Source organism: Eptesicus fuscus, chromosome 13 (genome assembly GCF_027574615.1).
Source record: "Eptesicus fuscus isolate TK198812 chromosome 13, DD_ASM_mEF_20220401, whole genome shotgun sequence".
NCBI classification, from domain to species: Eukaryota; Metazoa; Chordata; class Mammalia; order Chiroptera; family Vespertilionidae; genus Eptesicus; species Eptesicus fuscus.
This window is the reverse complement of record NC_072485.1, coordinates 38,159,888-38,183,145: the sequence shown is the minus strand read 5'-3', so window position 1 is coordinate 38,183,145 and position 23,258 is coordinate 38,159,888. Positions and strand designations below refer to the sequence as shown.

At 39.2% G+C, this 23,258-nt stretch overlaps 1 protein-coding gene across 4 annotated transcripts in view; it reads left to right on the top strand.

Annotated features, from left to right (window-relative positions):
* Positions 1 to 23,258, top strand: part of ACER3 (alkaline ceramidase 3) — a 98,145-nt gene that overhangs the window by 50,146 nt on the left and 24,741 nt on the right. For all 4 annotated transcript variants that reach the window (XM_054724615.1, XM_008149998.3, XM_054724617.1 and 1 more), the window contains 6 exons: positions 1,326 to 1,378; positions 4,846 to 4,927; positions 6,835 to 6,870; positions 13,413 to 13,471; positions 15,794 to 15,895; positions 18,409 to 18,513. In XM_054724615.1, coding sequence (XP_054580590.1) covers positions 1,326 to 1,378; positions 4,846 to 4,927; positions 6,835 to 6,870; positions 13,413 to 13,471; positions 15,794 to 15,895; positions 18,409 to 18,513 — 437 coding nt within the window. The remainder of the gene's footprint in view (positions 1 to 1,325; positions 1,379 to 4,845; positions 4,928 to 6,834; positions 6,871 to 13,412; positions 13,472 to 15,793; positions 15,896 to 18,408; positions 18,514 to 23,258) is intronic.

Here is a 23,258-nt window from a genome sequence, read left to right as displayed (position 1 = left end):
TTTTTTAATATATATTTTATTGATTTTTTACAGAGAGGAAAGGAGAGGGATAGAGAGCCAGAAACATTGATGAGAGAGAAACATCGATTCAGCTGCCTCTTGCACACTCCCTACTGGGGATGTGCCCGTAACCAAGGTACATGCCCTTGACCGGAATCGAACCTGGGACCCTTCAGTCCGAAGGCCGACGCTCTATCCACTGAGCCAAACCGGCCAGGGCTATATCGCCCACATTTTAAAGTCCGTGCTATTTTAGCATATGCTCAGTTTAATTTAGTTCTTTTAAAAAAAATAAACAAGTAGCCAACACCTGGAGTCTAGACCTTTCTTTCAGCTACATATTTGTATTTATAGTTGCCTGATTGGTATCTTCACCTGGCTGTCTCACAGGTACCTTAAACTCAACATGTTGAAAATTGTTCTTATAACTTTCTGTTTTCACAATTCCAGTAAACTGTACTACCGTCATCTGAAGTGTTTAGGCAAAACACTGGGGAGTCATCCTTAGCAGTTTCTTTTCCCTCACAGTGAGCTTTGTATAAAATCAATCACAAATCCCTGTTTATTTTACTTCCTAGATATTTCTCAAGCCTGTTCACTTACATCTATTCCCAATTCTGCTACCTTAATCCAAGTAGCAATTTTCCTCAGCCTGGAGTGCTGTAACTTCTTGGCTAGTCCTCCCACGTCTATGCTTTCTCTCTTCAGAACACTCTCCATACAGGATTGGTTTAAGGATTAGCAATAACCTATCTATATAACACTCAGCTTAGTGTCTCACTTGTAATTTAATACATAATAGCTATTACTATTATTATTATTATTATTATTATTATTATTGCTGATGACATTATCTTTCAGAGGCATAGGTTACTTAGATTAACTAAATGACTTTCCCGACCATTAATACTTCTTCTTATGTATATTAGTGGACATTTTATCCATCTTAAGTGCTATAGAAAAGGGCAGAAATGCAAAAGAATACTGATAGTACCCATAGACCTCTAGATGGTGAACATGATACTTTCCTGCAAGTATGATATTATAGTTTGTGATACCAAAAGATCTGAGCTGCCCAGTACGTCCTGCATTCTACTTAGCTATGTACATTAGGACAGATAGATGGATGGATATGCTTGTTTATTCAAAAACAATAAACTAAAATAAACATACTCGGTAAATTAGATAATGATAAATATATAAAATAATCAATAAAAGATATGAGATAATGAGGTGACCATTTAATCATGAAATTTTACTTTATTTGCATAATAATTGCAACTCTACAGTATTCACATCCTATTATCTGTCTTTGTTTCTTATAGCTATTGGATGAACTCCCAATGATTTACAGCAGTTGTATATTTGTGTACTGCATGTAAGTATTTAAGTTTAAAATTTAGTTATTTCATATATTTTAAAATTTATATTGGCCTCATAGCGAATTAAGTTATATAACTAACTCAGTTAATATTACTGAGAGATTATAATAGTGTAAAAGATTATAATATTTGTGATCTTAATGTAGAGTATAATCTCTGGGAAGTTACAATAATGTTGTTTATTAACTTTTGTGATATAGCCAATTTAGGTAGACTATTACTTAAATTTGACATAACTTACATAATTTGCCTTTCCTTGAGTTATAAATGTATACAGGTTTAGGTAAAGATTTTACATATTATGCCATAAAAATAATATTTATCTATGTTATACAAGATAAATGCGGATGGAAATGGGGGGACGAGGACAAATATGTGATACCTTAATCAATAAAGAAATTTAAAAAAAAAAGATAAATGCATATTGTCCCTTTATTATAGATGATGAAGTGAAGCACAGAGAGATTTAGTAACTTGTCTAAGTATATGTTGACCTAAGAAACGTCCAAGTCTGTAGAAAGTTATTATAAGAGTTTGAACCAAAACTGTGGACAGTTGCTGGGAAGCAAGATCTCAAATGCTATAGAGAATGACAGTTTTGCAGTTTACTTTATGCATTTGGAATTAAGGAGGGAACTAAAGATTACCGGAAGGTGGGAGAAAGCAAGGCAGGGATTGGATTATAGGATAGTTAAGATGATGTGCTTTCATAAAGGTGGTTAGGCTTATTTCAAAGGTGTGTTAACCTAGATCAGTGATGGGCAACCTTTTGAGCTTGGTGTGTCAAACTTCGCCAAAAAACTGAGCATAACTCGGGTAGTGTTTCACTTTGAGGAAAAAATATTATTTCGCAAATGTTTCATCCTCAGGAGCAGCAAATGTTTCATTCGGCATGCGGCCGCCTCAGTGGCCGCGTGTCATCAGAAATGGCTACACGTGTCAGTGCTGACACGCGTGTCATAGGTTCGCCATCACTGACCTAGATGCACAGAAACAATGGACAGGGCTTGTTTAAGGCAAAGATAAACCCTTTACTAAAATGTTATATGACTGGGGCATTACTACCCACCATGACCTGACCACTTAGGGGTTTATGATCAAATCATCTGGGAAGGTATCTGTAGAGCCCCTTGTTAGTCCACAGATATAAAGCAGAATTTATGCTTAGGTGACTTACCTAAGGTCATGTAGTTAGTAAGTGTCAGAGTTGGAAACTGAACTACAAGTTTAGTAACCTTGTTACTGGAAAGGGGACCTGGCCCTAAGCAGGTCTGCCTAGGGCTCACCGGTAGTGTGTGGGTTCTTAACTTCATGCAGGAAAAATTTCACAAAAATTTCTCCAGCTTCCTGTCATTCTCTATAGCATTTGAGAACTTGCTTCCCAGGTGAATTTTAGAGGACATTTATTAAAACTGGGGACAGTGAGACAAGAAAGGGCTGGGGGAATGAGCCGAGCCTGGTCTGCTTTGGCTCACTAAGAAGTCAGAAAAAGGGGGCCTGCGTGTCAGGTTCAAGGGATTTGCCCAGGATGAACTGCCACTGCCCAGTGTTGCCCTAGTTGCAAACCTTGTGGGGCCCCTTACAACTTAGGAGATGCATGCCTGTGGGGAAAGAACGGGATGGGGGAGGCATGGGCATGTTCCTGGGAGGAAGAGCATGTGCTGGGACCTTTATTTTGAGGGATTTTAAAAGCTGGGTGATTAGGGGGGATTTCAATAGGATATTCGTCAGCTTTATGCTGATGTACCAAAATGAGATTTATTCTCTTAATTTCATCTGTCCTTGGGTGTGGTTAGCAAATGGCACTAATTGGATTTCTGCTGTCTCCCTGAGTAGGGTGATTTAAGCCAGTGGTCACCAACCGGTGGTCCGAGGACCACTGGTGGTTCGTGAGGTCCAAAAGGTTAGCGACCGCTGGTTTAAGCTATTTACCCTCTGGTTGGGAAGGAGAAATTCAAACCATTTACTCTTAAATGTCCTTGATTTAGGGAATATGGGATTTACTACGTGGCTGCAAACTGCTTGGCATCTAGATTTCCTAAATGGCTGCAAACTGCTGTTTAACTATCTCAGTTTCCTATTCCACCCATCCTGGCTTTATAGCCTGTTTCAACCTTACCTTCTAAATATATGTTCTGTTCCCCAGAACTAATACTTAACACGTCTCTGAGCCTCCGAGCCCTTTATGTGATGGTTGGCTGATTCTTCTCAATATGGTCATCATTGCTAGCTCAAGAATATCTTCTAAAGATATGTAAAATTCAGAACAATTTAAAAACATATTATTTTAAAAGTTCTGAAATTTTTTTCTGGAAAGGGCCAGACAGTAACTCCTTTTGGCTTTGTGTGCCTGTAATCTGTTGCACCCCTTCAACTTTGCTGTTGCAGCACGGAAGATATGTAAACAAATGGATGTGACGATGTTCCAGTAAAATTTTATTTACAAAAAAACAGGCTTAGGCTGAAAAATTGCCCTGATCTAGAAAAATACTTCCAGATGAGCTCTTTTTACTAAGTCATCAAGCTCCAGAATTTAAAGACAAAAGAGATCTTATAAGTCATCTGTGCCTCCACCTTTCTTTACAGAGAAGGAAATAGGAGTTGGGTCCAATTCCCACAGCCAATTGATTAGTGAACTGAGAGAAGTCTCCTATTGTTTGTATTAAAACATGGGTTCAAAGATTGGATACTTAACTGATGGCCATATATTTGTTTATATATCCTTACTTACTGAATATTTCCTCTGTCAGATACTATCCTATTGACTAGATATATGGAATTCACAAAGAATTCACAGTCTGGTTGGGAGACAGATAAGTAAAAAGATGATTATAATATAGTGATATTTTCTATAGTAGTATGTTATTCCTGGATCGTTAGTTGAAAGATATAGGAACCTACTCAAGCTAGTGTGAGTTACGAGAGATTTATTTATTGTAAGGACATGAGGAAATGATGTAGGACCCAACATGAGGAGATAGAGCCTCATTAAACTGGAAGGACAGCTTCTCTCTCTCCCTCCCTCTTTTCTCCATTCCTTCCTCTCAACATGGCTTCAAGTCTTTATGTCTGCTTTATTTTCCCCTCCCTGCAGACCACTTCTCTGCTCATTCATCTGTTGAGCATTCAGTTTGGCTGCCCTGTTGTCAGCATCAGACTTGGAATCCCTATGGCTTTATACTTTGACTCTCCACACTTGACTGATTCGGTCTCCAGCTTCCAAACAACAAATTTTCAGGGGTGAGCCTCTCATTGGTCCAGTTTAAATAAGGTGCCTACTCCTGTTCCCCCAACCTCTTGGGGGCTGTAGACAGTCCAAGTTCTCTGAGATGAGAGTATGGATGGGAAGAAATGATGGGCATCACTAGACCCAGAAGTGTGTGTGTAAGTGGTCAAACAGCATTCTATTTCTTTTTCTAGTTATATACTCTAAAGCAATTTTCTTTGTCTCTCTCTTTTTAAGGTTTGAATGTTTCAAGACCAAGAATTCAGTAAACTACCATCTGCTTTTTACCTTAGTTCTATTCAGTTTAATAGTAACCACAGTAAGTCATATTTTGTTTCTAACAGATTGAGCACGGGAACTAGCCTTTTATGGAGTTGGGCACATTTTGCTTCCAGTGTTTGGTTCATGCTGTTCAATTTGAAATGTTTCTAGAGAAAACTCACAGTTACTGCTTCTTTGTTTCCCATTCAGGTGTTATTTCTCAACAAAAAGTTGAAACAACTTTTTAAAATTCTGGTTTAAAAAAATGGGGAAAAATCAAAAGGTTAATATTTAGTAGAAATGGGGAGAAATGAACTTCTTCTTATGGATGGATATATTGTCTCCTGTTTGTTAAAAAGAGAGAGAGAGAGATTCGCTCTGCTCTGTTGAGCCTAATATGACTATTTTTTAACCTTTTCCTAATAAGTTGAGATAGCTGGTCATTTCTGAGCCTACCTAAGTGTCTTTTTTCCTCAAGTGAATTGAATTTTGTATAAAGATATACTCATTTCAACAAACTTGTATTGCAAACCTATCATATGAAGCAGTAGAAAATATAAAGATGACTGAGAAGCAGTTGCTTTGCTTGAGGAGTACATTCTAATACAGAAGTCAAACGTGAAAATGAAGAATTGCTTCAAAAGATAATAATTGCAATAACAGAGGTAAAAACTAGTCATACAAGGATGAGATGAAGGAGTATCAATGAAGATTTCTAGAGTGGGTCAAGGAAAGCTCCATAGAGAAGGCATTTAAGCTGACTTTTAACTGATGAGTAGGAGTTTGCCAGGCCCTTGGGCAAGAGTATGGTGAAGCATTTCTAATAGACTATTACACTGTCCATAGGCATAGAACCAGGTGTACTGGACTGAATTTAACCACCCATATGACAATGGAGCCTAAAACTAGAGTTTGTGTAACTGGGAACACATCTGGGCAAGTGACTTAGAACTTTTGGGCAGAAACACAAGAAATTTGTTTTATTAATCCTCACCCAAGGATATTTTTCCATTAATTTTTACAGAGTGCAAGAAAGGATGCAGGCAGTCAGGGACAGAGAGAAACATCCAAGTGAGAGAGACACATGGATTGGGTGCCTCCCGCATGCGTCCTAGGGCTGGGGATCAAGCCTGCAACCAAAGTATATGCCCTTGTTCAGAATCAAACCCGGGACCCTTCAGCCCACGGGCTGATGCTCTATCCACTGAGCCAAACTGGCTGGGGCAGAGATTTTTTTTTTAATGTTTTCACTTTTTGAGCACCTACTATGCTAGTCACTTTTATGCCCTTTTTAAAAGATATTTTATTGGTTCTTAGAGAGGGAGAGAGAAACTTCAATGTGAGAGCGGGATATTGATAGGCTGCCTCTTGCATGCCCCCTACAAGGGATTGAACCAGCAACCCCTTTGGTGCATGGGATGATGCCACACCGGCCAGGGCACTTTCATGTATTTTAGCTTCTTATTTGTCACCAATATTATTCCCATTATCAAGATAAGGAAAAATTAGTCTTTTGGTTGTGATGCCACTTACTCAAAGCCTGTAGCAACTAAGTGGCAGTCTGAAATTTAATTTGTGTCTCTACCTCTAAGACTAGTGTTCTTTATACTGTAGAACATATCTGCTACAGGGTTCTAGGCATAACCTCTTCAGCTGTCACAAGTATCCATGCATCTTTGCCCCTCCTTGATGCTGATGCAGAGGCCAAGAGACCAGAGATATCCACAACAATTTTGAAACATGTAGTTTGCCATGGTAAAGCTAGCACTGGGAGAGACCCACCTGTAAGGACTAGCCCACCTATGGCATTGCCACTTAATCTGATTGGTTTTATATGGCTGGAGTCAGATCTGAGTAGCAGGACTAGGGAAGCAGGAGAGGTTTGGAATTTGCAGAATTGTTGTAATAAGTTTTCTTCTCCCCTTCATCATGCATTTCATTCACCTATGTTTTAATATTTTGCAGGTTTACCTTAAGGTAAAGGAGCCTGTATTCCATCAGGTAATTCTTAAAAATTATTACACATTTGATTGATTAACAATACTTGCCTGCTTTATGTTTTCCTTTTCTAATAAATAATATGCAGATACAGAGGTTGCAAACTCAAGTGCCTACAGGAGCCAGCTGTAGCTAACAGGAATCTACCTGAAACAGTCAATGCCCAGGCCCACCTGGCTGTTGGTATTCAGTAATGCAAGTGCAACATTGCTCATATAAGGAGAAAAAAGGAGGAAACCTTATGAACATATATATATAAAGTCTTTTATGACATTATTTTCTAGAAAAGATAGAGTGAAAAGTCCTTGAATATTTTCCTCCTAATATATATTACTAGGAGTCCAGTGCATGAAATCGCGCACCCCCACCCACCCACCTGCAGCCCTGCCTTGACACCCGAAACTCCACACAGAGCTCCGGCATGCCTGGCCCAGCTCCTAACCCCTCTGGCCTTCTCTGGCCACTTCCAGCCCCGTCCTCAGTCCCTCCAGTCACCTCGGGCTGGTCCCACCTTCTCCGGGAGCCTCCCTGCTTCCCCCCATCTCCGGAGCAACACGACAGCTCCACCCCATCATGGCGCCAGAGGAGAGCATGGAAGCCTCCCGCCGGCTGCGCTGTGCTCCTTCCCCTGGCAAGTGGGTGGCAGGGCGCTCTGAGTGCGAGCAGTGGGTGGCGAAGGACTGATGAGGGGGTGCTATGGGCTCTCACCCCTGCCCTCCCCAGCACGGGATGGTTATGCCTCCTCTGGGCGCCTCCCCGCTTCAGCCCCGTCTCTGGAGCACGCGCAGGCAGCCTCCTGAGATAGGTCGTTACGTGTTATGGCGTCCCGACCATTAGCATATTAGCTCTTTATTATTGTGATAAGTTTTTTGAGGTAGAAGGTTATTTAAATTGAGGGAAACAAACACAGGAAACTGCTGGAGGAAATAATGATTTAAGTGCATCCCATAATGAAACCAGAATGAAATAAAGTAGCAGACCCTAACTAGAGAGAGCTATTGTTTATTGAGTGCCACCAAGTGCCTGGTACTATGCTCATTGCTACACAGACTAGTCTCTCTAGCAGGCCTGCAAATTAGGGCTTATTATCCACATTAGAAGGAAAATGAGCTCACAAATATTAAATAATTTGTCCCCGGGTTACATAGTTATTAAGAGGCAGAGCCAGGATTATAATCTAGATTTGTTTGACTCCTGTCACCATTCTTTTAACAAACTAACAAGTAAAAATAAATAAATAAGCACACATTTCAGGAGTGTCAGAAGTTTTATAGTTTTAGATTATTTTGTGCTTATATAATAAGTAAATATACCTATAACTTTTTAAACTGAAGCTAGACAGTAATCATCTAACTGAAATCTGGTTTTTATTTATTTATTTAAACAGAGATATTGGATTATATACATTTATTTATTTATGTGTAAACAGAGAGGGAGAGAGGGATGGAAGAGATCAATTTGTTGTTCCATTTATTTATGTATTGGTTGATTCTAATATGTACTCTGACCGGGGATCAAAACTGCAACTGGAGTATTGGAATGACACTCTTAACACAACAGAGCTGCCAGGCCAGGGCCGAAATCTGTTTTTTAAATAAATTCCCCAAAACCACATTATTCTGCCTTGCTTTTCTACAGGTCAGCTGAAAATAGACATAGTAGATGTTACAGGAGAGGACACCCTCAACTCACTTCCCTGTTTATTATAGATTGAAGTGATGTCATTGTTTAGAAAGATTTATTGACACTGTAGAAAATGAAGAAGTAAGTTTATATTAAAAATAGTTCCAGTTTTATAATATTTTTGTTTGCCTTTATAAGAAAGAAAAATCAACCACAAAAAAACAAAATTTGGAAATTTGAGGTTAATTTTTGTAAGTTTATGACCAATTTTCCATTTTCTATTTTAGATCTATTTGACATTATGTTTATGTAATAACAGTAAAAAAATCTATATATATATAAAAGGCTAAGCCACCGTCCGACCGTCCAACCGGTAGCTATGACGTGCAATGACTACCAAGGGGCAGATGCTCCGACCGGTAGCTATGACATGCACTGACCACCAGGGGGCAGGCGCTCAATGCAGGAGCTGCCAAGCTGTGGTGACTTGGCAGCTGCAGTTCTCTGGTGATGCACCCCAGAACTAGAGAGGAGGGAGCCTGATTCCAGGGTGCGTAACCCGAGAACCGCCCTCTCACAATCTGGGACCCCTCAGGGGATGTTGGAGAGCCAGTTTCAGCTCGACCCCTGCAGGCCAGGCCTAGGGACCCCACCTGCCAGAGGGACCCGCTCACTCCACAGATGCCCTTTGAGCCATGGTGCCGCCCCAGGTGCGGCCAGCCGGGGAGGGACCACAGGAGGTTGGCTCCAGGGTGTGTCTGGCCCGTCTCGCCCAGTCCCACCCCATTGGCCACCTTCTAATTAATTTCCTTTCAATGTGCATGAATCCGTGCACCAGGGCACTAGTATTCATATAATATCTCATGCTGTAATTTCCACATGTTTTTCCAGTAATAAATATTTTCTTCTCTGTGTAGAGTGGTAATGTTTGCTGATAGGAAGGGAGACAGAATGAAAGATTATAGCTATGGCTTATATTCTAGGCTTAGAGATTAGAAATCAGGCTGGAAAAAATAAAATAAAATAAAAATGAGGATGGAGAAGTGAAGAAGTAGGGGAATGCTAGTGTGAAGTAGCTAAATAACCTGAAGTAGAATACATTCATTCATTCAACAGATGTCCACTTCCACTGTGTACTTTCTCAGTACCAAATTCTGAGCTGTAAGTTGTAATTAAAGAGGCATAAAAGTAAGACTTTAAGATCTAGCTTTACTGGTTTGGCTCAGTGGACAGAGTGCCAGCTTGTGGACTGAAGGGTTGTGGGCTCGATCCCTACTAGGGGGCGTGCAGAAGGCAGCCGATCAATGACTCTCTCTCATCATTGATATTTCTATCGCTTCCTCTCCCTTTCTTTCTGAAATCAATAAAAATACATTAAAAAAAAGACTTTAACCCTTTGCACTCACTTGCTTTTTTCTCAATTCCTTTATTCTACTTGGGATTTAATTTTTTAAATACCCCAGATTTTACAAAGCATGGCAGTAGAATAAAAAACGAGTTTCTTTTCATACAAACTTACTTATTTGGATTTTTTTATATTTCAAATTATTGATACATTCAAAGAGTAATTTTAATCTCGACATCCGAGTGCAAAAGGTTAAGATCTAAAGTCAAACAGACTTGGATTCCAATCTAGTCTCCCCACTTATTAGCTGTATACCTTGGACAAGTTACTTAACTTCTTTGAGATTTTTAAGTGCCAGGTGCTGTACTAGGCACAAGAGATATATTAATAAACGAAATAGAGAGGTCCCTGCACTTAAGGAGTTTAATATGCTGCCTAAAATTGGTATAAAGTTGTCTGAGGATTAAATGAGAAATGCATATAAAAAAACCTTAGCACATAGTAAGCACTCAGTAAGCATCCTATATAATAAAGAGGTAATATGCAAATTGACCCTCACACCCTCACATCATCACAAGATGGCCGCCCCCATGTCATCACAAGATGGCCGCCCCCATGTTGTCACAAGATGGCCGCCACAAGTTGGCCACCCCACATTGTCACAAGAGGGCCACTCCCATGTCATCACAATATGGCCACCACAAGATGGCTGCCCCCACGTTGTCACAAGATGGCTGGCAGGGGAGGGCAGTTGGGGGCAACTAGGCCTGCAGGGGAGGGCAGTTGGGAGGGACCAGGCCTCCAGGGGAGGGCAGTTGGGAGCGATCAGACCGGCAGGGAAGGTCAGTTGGGGGCGATCAGGCCAGCAGGGGAGCAGTTAGGTGTTGGAGAGCGGTTAGGGGGTGATCAAGACTGTCAGGTGAGCCGTTAGTGGGTGATCAAGCTGGCAGGCAGAAGAGGTTATGGGAAATCAGGCAGGCAGGCAGGCAGGTGAGTGGTTAGGAGCCAGCAGTCCCAGATTGTGAGAGGGATCCCAGATTGGAGAGGGTGCAGGCTGGGCTGAGGGACACCCCCCTCCCAGTGCACAAATTTCATGCACCGGGCCTCTAGTTAACTAATATTATTATACCAAGGCAAATAAGATGGCCACTGGTCTCAAAGTGCTCACTGTCTGGTCAGGAAAATAGACTTGTAAAAAAAATTTGTAACATATATGTCTTATAAGAGCACATACCTGGGTTGCAGGATTCCCTCTCCAGTTGATGTGTCTTTCTCTCTTACCACCCTTCCTTCCACTCTCTCTGAAAATCAATGGAAAGAAATATCCTCAGTGAGGATTAACAAACAAAAGTGCATCTACTGCATGTAACTAAATTATTACTTACTCCAGTATTAAAAAACAGGTTAGGGAAAAATGACCCACTATTGCTATTGAAAAGCTTTTTTAAAGAGGCCTCTACCTCAAATATCTAACCTAGAATATCCTGTGCTGATCTGTTAAGTAATTATAATCAAAACTATCTATACTTATGGCTTTAAAAAAATCTATCCCTATTTATTTTCTGGGTATCATTCGTAAAAGAAAACTTTTCTAAGAGTTGAGTTTGGAGTATTGTTTTTATTCTTTCATGTTGATGTGTTTTGTTTTGTTGTTTTTTTAGAAAAAGCTCTGCTTTTATTAAAACAACATTTACAAATAATTCATGTGGCTTCCATGTCTCTCTCCCACTGCTCCCAGCTCATAAGCTGAATTATTTTTTTTATTGATTTCATAGGGGAAGGAAGAGGAAGAGAGAGATGGAAACATCAATGACAAGAGAGAATCATTGATCGGCTGCCTCCTGCACACCCCCTACTAGGGATGGAGCCCGCATCCAGGGCATGTGCCCTGACTGGGAATCAAACTGTGACCTCCTGGTTCATAGGTTGACCCTCAACCACTGAGTCATACTGGCTGGGTTGTCTTGGAATTTTTAAGTAGAAAATTGTTTTGGAGTTTATGACAAGATTTACAATAACTTTCAAGATCTTAAAAATAATGGAAAAGGAGGGAAAAGCAACATTGTCTAATCTAAAGGAGCTCTGGCTTGAGAGTTTGGAATCTTGATTTCTTACCACTCTGATTTCTTGCCACTTTATTATCCATGGACAAATTTCTGATGTGCCTATTCTTCAATTTCTTTATCTGAAAATGTTCAGAAAAAGAAGTATTTTTTCACGAGGATAATATAAAAATAATATAAGTTAAAAGCATAAGGCAATAAACAGTGTGATACTAAAAGTACATATTGAGATATAAGATGACATGCATAAAATTTTGCCTGTAATAATCACAGAAAGCTTCTGAAAGGATATATTTGAGTTGGGCCTAGAGAGATAAATAGTGCTATACTATTAGAAGGAGCTAATAAACATTTTAAAAATATCTGCCACAACTAGGATGATGGTCTTGCTAATCAGATTAGCTTCCCAGAGAGAGAAAATCTTGATACCAGTTCTACTACTGTATTAAATATAAGGTGATCCAAACATCTCCAAAAGAGAGCCAAATGCTTTTATTTAATTTGATAGCCTTGCAAAGTTGTAAAATACACAAATCACATAGCCACCACATTCACTATATACACCAATATATCTTAAATAAGGAAATAAGAAAAAGTGTATATGAGAATAGATTAAAAGAACATTTAAGAAGTTAGTTAACCCTCTTTAAGCAGCTAATTAACAAATCAGTACTTGAGTATCTCAGTGAGATCTCATCTAATGTCTCAGAGAGTACTATTACTTAAACTCTTCCTGCCAAAGTGGATGTCTCCTACGGATTGGTTCTAGACAGGAACTTAAGCAGATTTATTTAAATTTTATTATATTCCATTTATGCCACTTAATTACAAATTAGAGATGTAAATAAACTACTATGTAAGCACACTTAGAAAAGAAGCTGACATTTTTTAATATCTCTTATGTACTAAGTGTTATATATTCTTTCATATACTTTATATGGACTGACTTACCTATTGTAATAAAAATATCAACAAACCTGTATAGATATTATCATCTTCATTTTGTAGGTGAGATAGTAGAATTAGAGGTTAAGTAATCTGACCAATTTTTTTTCTATTTTTTTTTATTGATTTTAGAGAGAGAGAGGACGGGAGGGGAGAAAGAAAAAAACTGATGTGAGAGAAACGTCCTGTGCGCCTCCTGCTGGAGGTTGAGCCAGCAACCTGGGAAGTAGAATCAGTTGCTGAAAGTGAAACTAAAGAGAAGGGAAGGATCTAGGGAATGTGAGGCAAAATTATAGCATCTGTTCCGGTTTGGGCAGATATTTAAAATTTCACATAACATAAAAACTAAAATGGACACAGAACTTCTGATGCTGGTTATTCACAACAGGCTCTTAAGTTTTCCTCAAAGGTTAGCATGACTCTTAGTTATATAATTATATATTTTTAAAAATTCTGTTCTTTAAAATGTAATAAAAGATAATAAATGTTTACATTTAATTGGGAGAACTATACTTTCTTTGCCAAAGAATAATGATTTTAGTAACATCATTTTTTCCTTTCTTATTTAGGTCATGTATGGAATGTTGGTCTTCACATTAGTACTTCGATCAATTTATATTGTTACATGGTAAGTAGCTTGGATCATCACACTATGATTAGAGTACATTCAGGCAATAAATCTATAGCCTAAATTGAAATAATACATAAAACCCAATTCCAAGAGGGATATTGAATGAAAACTATATAACCCAACATTCATTATGGTATAATTACAAGGAATACTAGTTCTTTAAGCAAGTTGCTAATAGGCACCATGTGAAAACAAGAGTTTCAAAATTAAAGAAATTTGAGGAGCCCTAACCGGTTTGGCTCAGTGGATAGAGCATCAACCCTGCGGACTGAAGGGTCCCAGGTTCGATTCCAGTCAAGGGCATGTACCTTGGTTGCGGGCACATCCCCAGTAGGGGGTGTGCAGGCGGCAGCTGATCGATGTCTCTCTCTCATCTGATGTTTCTAACTCTCTATCCCTCCCCCTTCCTCTCTGTAAAAAATTAATAAAATATATTTTATTAAAAAGAAATTTGAGGAAAGCTATATATGATGGCCTCCTTTTGTTTATAATGTACAAGTATATTAAAGCCTTTTAAAAATTATAGACTAAAAAAATGAGAAACTGATTCTGAAATTTACATAGGAAGGCAAAGGATCTAGAATAGCCAAAACATTTTTGAAAAAGAACAGTAAAGTTAGAGGACTTATTCTACTTGTTTTGCTCTGTGCCACACTAAGACAATGTGGTATTACTGGTAAGAATGAAATATAAATCAATGGAACATCCAAAAATAGGCCCATTCTAAAATAGACCTACATATCCATACTGACCTAATTTTAAATAAGCATCTAAGGTTTTTCTGTGAGGAAAAGGTAATCTTTTCAAATTGTGCTGAACAGTTTAATAGTCTTATTTTTAAAATTAACTTAAACTCACACCATTACAAAAATGTACTAGAAGTGAATCAAATTCCTAAATGTAAAAATTAAAACACTTTTAGAAGAAAATAGAGCAGGAGTTTTTGCAGGCTTGCTTAAGCAAAGAGTTATTAAATAGGACACAAAAAGTGTAAACTATAATTAAAATATTGATAAATTGAACTTCATCAAAATAACAAACTTTTGTTCTTCAAAAGACACTGTTAAGAATATAAAGGGCAAGTCACATAGTTGGAGAAAATATATGCAAAATATATATCCAACAAAAGATTTACATTTAGAATATATAAAGAACTCTTACAATGCAATAATATGGCAAACAACAATTTTTTAAATGGACAAAGATCAGCAAACTATCAAAAAAGTTAGATGGTTGGCAGACACGCAGGTGAAAGGATGTTCAATGGCATTAGCCATTAAAGAATGCAAATTAAAACCACACTGCTGATGGGAATGTAAAATCACTTAGGAAAACACAATCACTTAGGAAAGCAGTTTAGCAGTCTTAGAAAGTTGAGCATTCACCTGCCATTCCTCTCCTAGCTTTTTACCCAAGAGAAATAAAAGCGTATGTCCATAAAAAGACTTATTTATGAATGGTAGTAGCTGCTTTGTATGGCAAAGAAGACTGAAAACACCAATGTCCACCAATATTTGGACTGATAAATTGTGATATATCTATATAACGGAATACTACTTAGGAATAAAAGGAACTGATGTATTGATATATATAACTACATGGATGAATTTCAAAATAGTTATGCCAAGTGGAAAAAACACATACAATAAAGCAGATATGCTGTATTATTTCATTTATACAACATTATAAAAAATGCAAACTCTACTTTTAGAGGTAATGGATATATTTATTATCTTGAGTGTGTTGTTGGTTTCATGGATACATATGAATATATTCATCAAATGTACACTTTAAATATATGCATTTTAATGTAAGTCAATGAAACCTCATTGCAGCTATTAAGTATAGATATAAGCTGCTATTATTTTGAGTAACTCATCAAGCTTCAGTTCTTATTGGTGAAGTAAAAAGAATAATGCCTGCTTCATAGGGTTTATTTGAAGATTTAATTTGTGTGTACGTGTGTGTGTGTGTGTTTAGTGTGTAGTGTGTATCTAATTTACTATAGTGCCTGACACAGAGCAGGTGACTCAATGTTAATTATGTTCCACCACTCCCCTTGCACTTCCATGGAACTGATAAAGTTCCTGGGGGCTTTTACATTACCTTCTTGATATACCTAGCCAAGTCTTAGAAGCACATTCTCTCTCAGTACCTTTTAAAGGCTAAATGTAATAGGCAAATGTATTAGATAATTTAATAGATAGGTTTGCTTTTAATACTAACAATAATCTTTCCTTCTCATGAAAGTGATTACTTCAAGCTCTGATCATGACATGACACAGCAAAATTTCATTGTGCTTTTTAATTTTTCCACAGGGTTTATCCATGGCTTAGAGGACTGGGTTATACATCTTTGGGTATATTTTTATTGGGATTTTTATTATGGAACGTAGATAACATCTTTTGTGATCCACTGAGGTAAGATACATTTTTAGTCTTTGAAAAATATTTTTGGAGCAATCTATTAAGCAGAATTTCATAGGCATATAGAATTATTAGTGCCCTGAAGTGAATTTTTGCCATTTTTGAAATTTAAAAGGTATGAAAAATATAATAAACTTCTGGGAAGACTTTTTTAAATTTTTAAAAATTTAGACCTAAGAATATTTTGTAATATCTATAGAGATTTTTAATCAAATGTTGACTAAGTCTTTGAAATCTGCCCAATTTGCTTTACTGAATAAATAAGAGTGATTTAAAATAGGATATGAAATACATGTATATAATTTTGTACTTTCACATGCTTAATGCTATTCTCTAAGAAAGGCAAGTGTTCCTTTTTTTCACCTTGTCAGCAATTATGTATTGACTAGAGTTTAAATCTTGGGTCTCTGGACCCTAGTCTGTTACTATAACACTATCTTTCTGGGCCTCAATTTCCATTAAAATTAACATGTTAAATAAATTAAAATAGTGGATCCTTCCAACTCAAAATTCACAGTTTTGCCAAAGCACAGAGGACTGTGTTGAACAGCACCACAGAGAGGCAATCAGCAAAATTCAGACTGTGGGAAATTTACAGGATGAATGATCTGATCTCAGCAGAGGGGAGAAAAAAAAGGAGAAGAAACATATAGATTAAAAGAGATTTATGAGATATATCAACCAAATACAATATGTGTTGGATTTTGATGCAAACAACACCACTTTGAAAAAAACAGTTTATGAGATGATTGGAACTTTGATTGGTATTTGAATATTTGATGATATTAATGGATTATCCTACCTAATAAAAGAGTAATATGCAAATTAACCATCACTCCGCTACATGCACAAGTCACGCCCACCAGCCATGCCCACCAGCCAATCAGAGCAAGTATGCAAATAAACCCAACCAAGATGGCTACAGCCACAGAGAGCAGGAGGGAGGCTTGGGTTTCCCAGGCAACGGATGAAGCCAAGCTTTCCACCTTCCCTTCCCGGCCTAAGCCTCCACTCAAGGCTACAAAGTTTCAATTATAGAAGGTAAACAAATCCAAACAGAAATGGTGGCAGCCATGGAGCTGGAAAGAGCAGGAGGCTAGGGTTGCCCCCTGCTTTCCGCACACCCTGGCCGGCCCAGGCCTCCGCTCCAGGCTACAAAGTTTCAATTATAAAAGATATACACAAACCCCAACAGAAATGGCTGCCGGCCACAGAGCGAGCTGGAGGCTTGGCTCCACTCCAGGTTACAAAGTTTCAATTGTAGAAGGTAAATAAATTCCAGATATCAGGGCCTCCACTTGGGTTGCCAAGGGGCGTGGCTGGCCTGCAAACCACCACAGGCCCCTCGCTCAGGCTGCCCCACGCCCCAAGGAAACCCCCACCCTGATCCGGGACACCCTTCAGGGCAAACCAGCTGGCCCCCACCCATGCACCAGGCCTCTATCCTATCTAATAAAAGAGTAATATGCAGATTGACCATCACTCCAACACACAATATGGATACCCCCATGTGGTCAAAGATCCTGCCCCCATGTGGACACAAGATGGCCACCACAAGATGGCCAGCAGGGGAGGGCAGTTGGGAGGAACCAGGCCTGCAAGGGAGGACAGTTGGAAGCAATCAAGCCTGCAGGGGAGGGCAGTTAGGGGTGACCAGGCTGGCAGAGGAGGGAAGTTGGGGGCAAACAGGCTGGCAGGGGAGCAGTTAGACATCAATCAGGCTGGCATTGGAGTGGTTAGGGGATGATCAGGCTGGCAGGCAGAAGTGGTTAGGGGAAATCAGGAAGGCAGGCAGGCGAGCAGTTGGGAGCCAGCAGTCCTGCATTGTGAGAGGGATGTCCAACTGCCCATTTAGGCCCGATCCCACTGGAGTAATATGCAGATTGACCTCCAAAAGGAGCCCACTGGGATCGGGCCTAAACGGGCAGTCGGACATCCCTCGAGAGGTCCCAGATTGGAGAGGGTAGTAGGCTGGGCTGAGGGACACACACACCCCGCCCCCATGCACAAATTTCATGCATCGGGCCTCTAGTCCCATATAATAAAAGGGTAATATGCAAATTGACCCTAACAGCAGAATGACTGGGAAAGACTGGTCGCTATGATGCACACTGACCACCAGAGGGCAGATGCTCAATGCAGGAGCTGCTCCCTGGTGGTCAGTGCGCTCCCACAAGGGGAGCTCCACTCAGCCACAAGCCAGGCTGACAGCTGTGAGCACAGCCTTAATGGCGGGAGCCTCTCCTGCCTCCTTTGCAGCGCTAAGGATATCTGATATTCCTGTAGGGAGCAGGCCTATGCCGGCAGGTGGACATCCCCTGAGGGGTCCCAGACCGTGAGAGGGTGCAGGCCAGGCTGAGGGACGCCCCCAAGTGCACAAATTTTCATGCACTGGGCCTCTAGTTGTTAATATTTTAGGTATGCAATGGTATGGTTATGTTGTAAAGAGGTTTTAATCTTTAAGAAATACATACTGAACATAGTGATTTTCCCCCCTCTCCTCATAGGAACTTTCGAAAGAAGGTACCACCTATTGTAGGTGTTACCACACAATTTCATGCATGGTGGCATATTTTAACTGGCCTTGGTTCTTATCTTCACATCCTTTTCAGGTAGGAAACAGACTTTTAAAACCTCGTTTTGGAGTGTTGTTGTGTGTTTTTTTTCTGTATTCTTTAAATAAGATGGTGTGTTTATAAAATGTTGGAGACGGAATCAGGAACTTATGATCCAGCTTTGCCTCTCCCACTTGGTGACCTTAAACAAGTCCCTTCCCTTCTAAAGCTCAGTTTTCTCATCCTTAAAGTAAGACAGTTGTATTAATTAACCTCTGATGCATAATCTACATTTTAATGCAAGTAGGATATAAACTTTTTTTAGTACAAGTAGTATATAAATATTTCAATTTCTTATTGATCAGCATTAAAAAATAAACTTTGAAAGAAAAGCACCCAGATCCCCTAAGTAGGGGACTAGAAAGTGAGTATCTGAAGTCCCCTGCTTAAATAAATTGGTTGCCACTTTGCTTTCCCTGCTCTCCTAATAAAGAGTCTATTGGAGGTCAGCCATTGACAACAATGGAATCAGAATTCTCTCTGATCACCCTATTCAAATAATACTTCCATATCATTCTCTCTCCCCCCTTATCAGGTTGTGTTTATAACCTTTAAAGTATTTATAACCAGTTAGACGTTTATTTCATTGTTTACCTCCCCCAACTAGACTGTTAATTCCTTGAGAGCAGCTGGGACTTTATCTTATTCACTGCAACTCTCCCAAGTGGATAGAAGGATGCCTGTCACATAGTAAGCACCCAGTATATATTGTTAATTGGTTTAATGAATGGTTATGTATATATTGATCTCTTTACCAGGGGATCAGGCTATGTTTAATTTCAAATTCTATTCAAGAATTAAGAGAGCTGAAATATTTATAGGCAAGGGAAGAAATTTTTCCTTTAGACCAATGTGAAAATTTACTTAAGTGCAATTTTTAGAATACCTCTTCAAAATAACATTTGCATTTCACCTATCTGGAGATCAACTTGCTTAGGCAACCAGAATTACCTAAAATTTTAACTACCTGAGAATTACATATTAAAAAAAAAAAAAAGATTTCTGAGCAGCTAAATAGGAGCACTGAGCTTGACCATGGAAGAGCTCTTGAAACTCTGTCTCCAAGTATGTTTATTTTACTTTTTGCAACTTCTTACTGCATTGGTTATTTGGATTCTTAGTCCGTAGCACATGGGAAATACCTAATTTAAAAGGGAAGGGATATGGGAGAAAATGCTTGGGAAAATTGACATGGTAGAAAAGGAAAAACAAGAATAACTATAAAGCGAACCCAATAATTTAAAAACGAGCACCTTAACACTGCACAAGAAATCCCAAGGTGGCTCATTTGGTTGGGCGTTGTCTCATACACCGAAAGGTTGTGGTTTTAATTCCAAACCAGGGTACCTACCTAGGTTGCATTCTCTCTCTCTCTCTCTCTCTCTCTCTCTCTCTCTCTCTCTCTCTCTCTCCCTCTATCTCTCTTTCTAAATCAATAAACATATCCTTGGATAAGGATTTTTTTTTAATTTTAAAAGAGACCTGTAAAAATATCACATATTAGAATTATCAATGATTATAAAAATAATGCAATTTCTATGCTTGAAGAAATAAATTAAACTTAAATTAAGTTCAAGAAAAAAGAAACTTTTTCAAACAAATTTTTTAAAGAACCAAATAGAATCTCTAGAAATGAAAATTATAGTAACCAAAATGCTAACCTCACTGTACAGAACTAATAACAGATTAAACTCAATTGAAGAAAGAATTAGTAAAGTGGAAAATAAATCAGGAAAAAATTACTTAAATGCAGCAGAAACAAAAAGTATGGAATTGAGGTTAAGAGAAATGGAAGATAAAGTGAGAGGGTCTAACATTTGTTTAATTGGAGTTCCAAAAAAAAAAAAAAAAAGTGGGGGCGGGGGGGGCGGCGATAGCCGCATATTTCAGTTACTAATGTTACACAACAACCCCAAACTTACCAGTTTAAAATAAACCAGTGTATTTTGCTCACAATTGTCTTGAATTTGGGTCTTGAACTCGGAAGGGCTTAGCCAGGCAGTCCTCACATGGAGCCTCTCATAGGGTTGGTGTCACATGTCAGCTCAGGCTGCAGACATCTGAAGGCTCCCACTGGAATAGAAGTACAAGAGGGCTCACTTATGTGGGGTGTCATTTGATACTGGCTGTTGCCTTGGAGCTGTGGCTATAAACTAGAGCTGCCTTCATGGGCGACTTCATCCTCAGTGTAATCAACCTTCATACCTGGCAGAAGACTTCTCCCAGAGGGAACATCTCAAGAGAACCAGGCAAAAGCAGCAGGGCCTTTCATAACCTAGTCTCAGAGTTCATATGGTGTCACTTCCACCTTACTCTGCTGGTCAAAGTCACTGATTTAAATAGGAGGGACATAGATCCTATCTCTTGAGGGGAGGAGTATTGAAGAATTTAGGGTCTCCAAACTCAAGTCTGAAGAGGAGGCACTGCTCAGCTGGTGCTGGTTTCTGAGCTCAGAGGAGAGACCCCAGGCTGGACCCCAGGCCTCTGAAGAAGGGACTGATGCTACAAAGTGCTGGTGCCACAGTGAGAAAGTGTTGTTGGGATGCTGATCACAGGAACCACAAGTCGGCAGCCCCTCATGAAAATAAAACAGGATGGAAGAAGTCCCTTCTTTCTCCTCTGGCTTTGCAGTCTCTCTTGAATGCCCTCTTTTAACAGAGCCTATGAGGGAACATTTGTCAATGCAGAAGTGCGGTTTATAGTCTCAACTCCTGAATCACAAACAGAATATAGAAGGGTGGATTTGGAGCTGAGGTATAATAACTGATATAGCTGGTAACATTTAACAAGAAGAAAAGAGGAAAACCCTAAATAACCAGTATCAGGAGTGTAAAAGGAAACATCATTACAGATGTTGCAAATATGAGAAGATAAGATTTTTTAACAACTTAATGTAATAGGTGCTTTTGTTTATGTTTGAAATTTTCCATAATAAAAAGTTTGAATTTTAAGCTCAGAACCTCATCTGGGCTAGGCACTTGATTGTATATACCTCCTTTAATCCTTTTGACAGTACTAGAAGGCACGTATTATTTTATACTTGAGGAAAGACAAGCTCAGAAAAGTCAAGTACTTCATACATGATCTTAGTGTCATTGCCTGGATTTAAGCGCAGAATTTTTCTGTCTCCCCATAACAACCTAGGAAACCTTGGAAAGCATCTAATATAACTTCTTCGTTTGATGGTGAAGCAAACTGAGGCAGCAAGGTCACTTGCTCAAGGTCAAGGTCACTGGCCAGTTAGAATATAATGTATTGGCTAACCGTTAGACAGAACCTGAATTCAAGTCCTGTTTCTAGCATTTACTAGCTGTGGCACATTGAAAGGAATATTTGACCTTTCTGAGATCATTTCTCATGTGCAAAACAGGAATAATAATGCCCACCTAGCCCTAACTGGTTTGCCTCAGTGGATTGAGCGTCGGCCTGCAGACTCAAGGGTCCCGGGTTCGATTCTAGTCAAGGGCATGTACCTTGGTTGCGGACACATCCCCAGTAGGGGGTGTGCAGGAGGCAGCTAATTGTTATTTCTCTCTCATCGATGTTTCTAACTCTCTCTCCCTTCTCTCTGTAAAAAATTAATAAAATAAAAAAATATTTTAAAAAAATAATGCCCACCTAGTAGGTTGTTTAAGAGTGAAATGTGTAGAAAGCTCTGGGTCCAGTGCTTGCCCCACTAGTGTAGCTACTTAAAAAGTTGGCAGTGGTGGGGGTAAGAGCAAGAGTTGGAATCCAGGGCTTCTCTGCCCCAGTCCAGGACTCTTTCCTAAAGAAAAGGGAAAAGATGGCAGCTTTCTTTTAGAGATTAACATCCGAAAAACTGTCAGAGGGATTATATTTTAAGACAGTAGAGTATTCTTCATAATATTTGATGTTCCTCTTTACAGTTCTGGCTTGGGGTACAGTGACACTATAGCCACATTAAATTACATAAATTCAACTATACATGCTCTTTCACCTTTTCTTCCCTTGTTTAAAAGATAAAATTTTTCACACTATAAAATTATGGCTTGCATATGCACACATGATAGTCTGTATATTACTAATGAAATACATTTAAATAGTGTAATATACAAAAAACTATGTATGCTGTATGTTATGGAAAGTTTAATGAATGTTTTAGGGGTAAATTTAACTTTACCTTTGCTGTATGTACTGGTTTTAGACTCTGATATCTTCAGAGGTGACTCATTTAAAGGATACTATGAAAAGGGCTCCATTGCCTTCCTGTTTATTTTATACCTGTATTGGAATCCTGGAGAGCTGATATAACCATTTTCAAAATATTATAAGAATACTCTACATTAGCCCTGGCCGGTTTTCTCAGTGGTTAGCGTGTCGACCTGCCCACCAAAGGGTCTCGGGTTAGATTCCCAGTCAAGGGCATGTGCCTGGGTTGCAGGTTCAATCCCTGGCCCTGGTCGGGGTAGGTGCAGGAGGCAACCAATCGATGTGTGTCCCTTACCTCAGTGTTTCTCTCTCTCTCATCTCTCTCTCTCCCCACCCCTCCCTCCATCCCTTCCACTCTCTCTAAAAATCAATGCAAAAAATATCCTCAGGTAAGAATGAACAAAACAACAAAAAAAGAATACTTTAACCCTTACTACCATATATCTTCAAAGGTGACACTGGCAATTGTGATATGAATCCTATAAAGCATGAATGAAATGCTCCCTATTAAACTGCAAACATCCTGCAGTCACAGTGTGAGAGCTGATCATTTCTCTGTCTCCCCTAGCTTC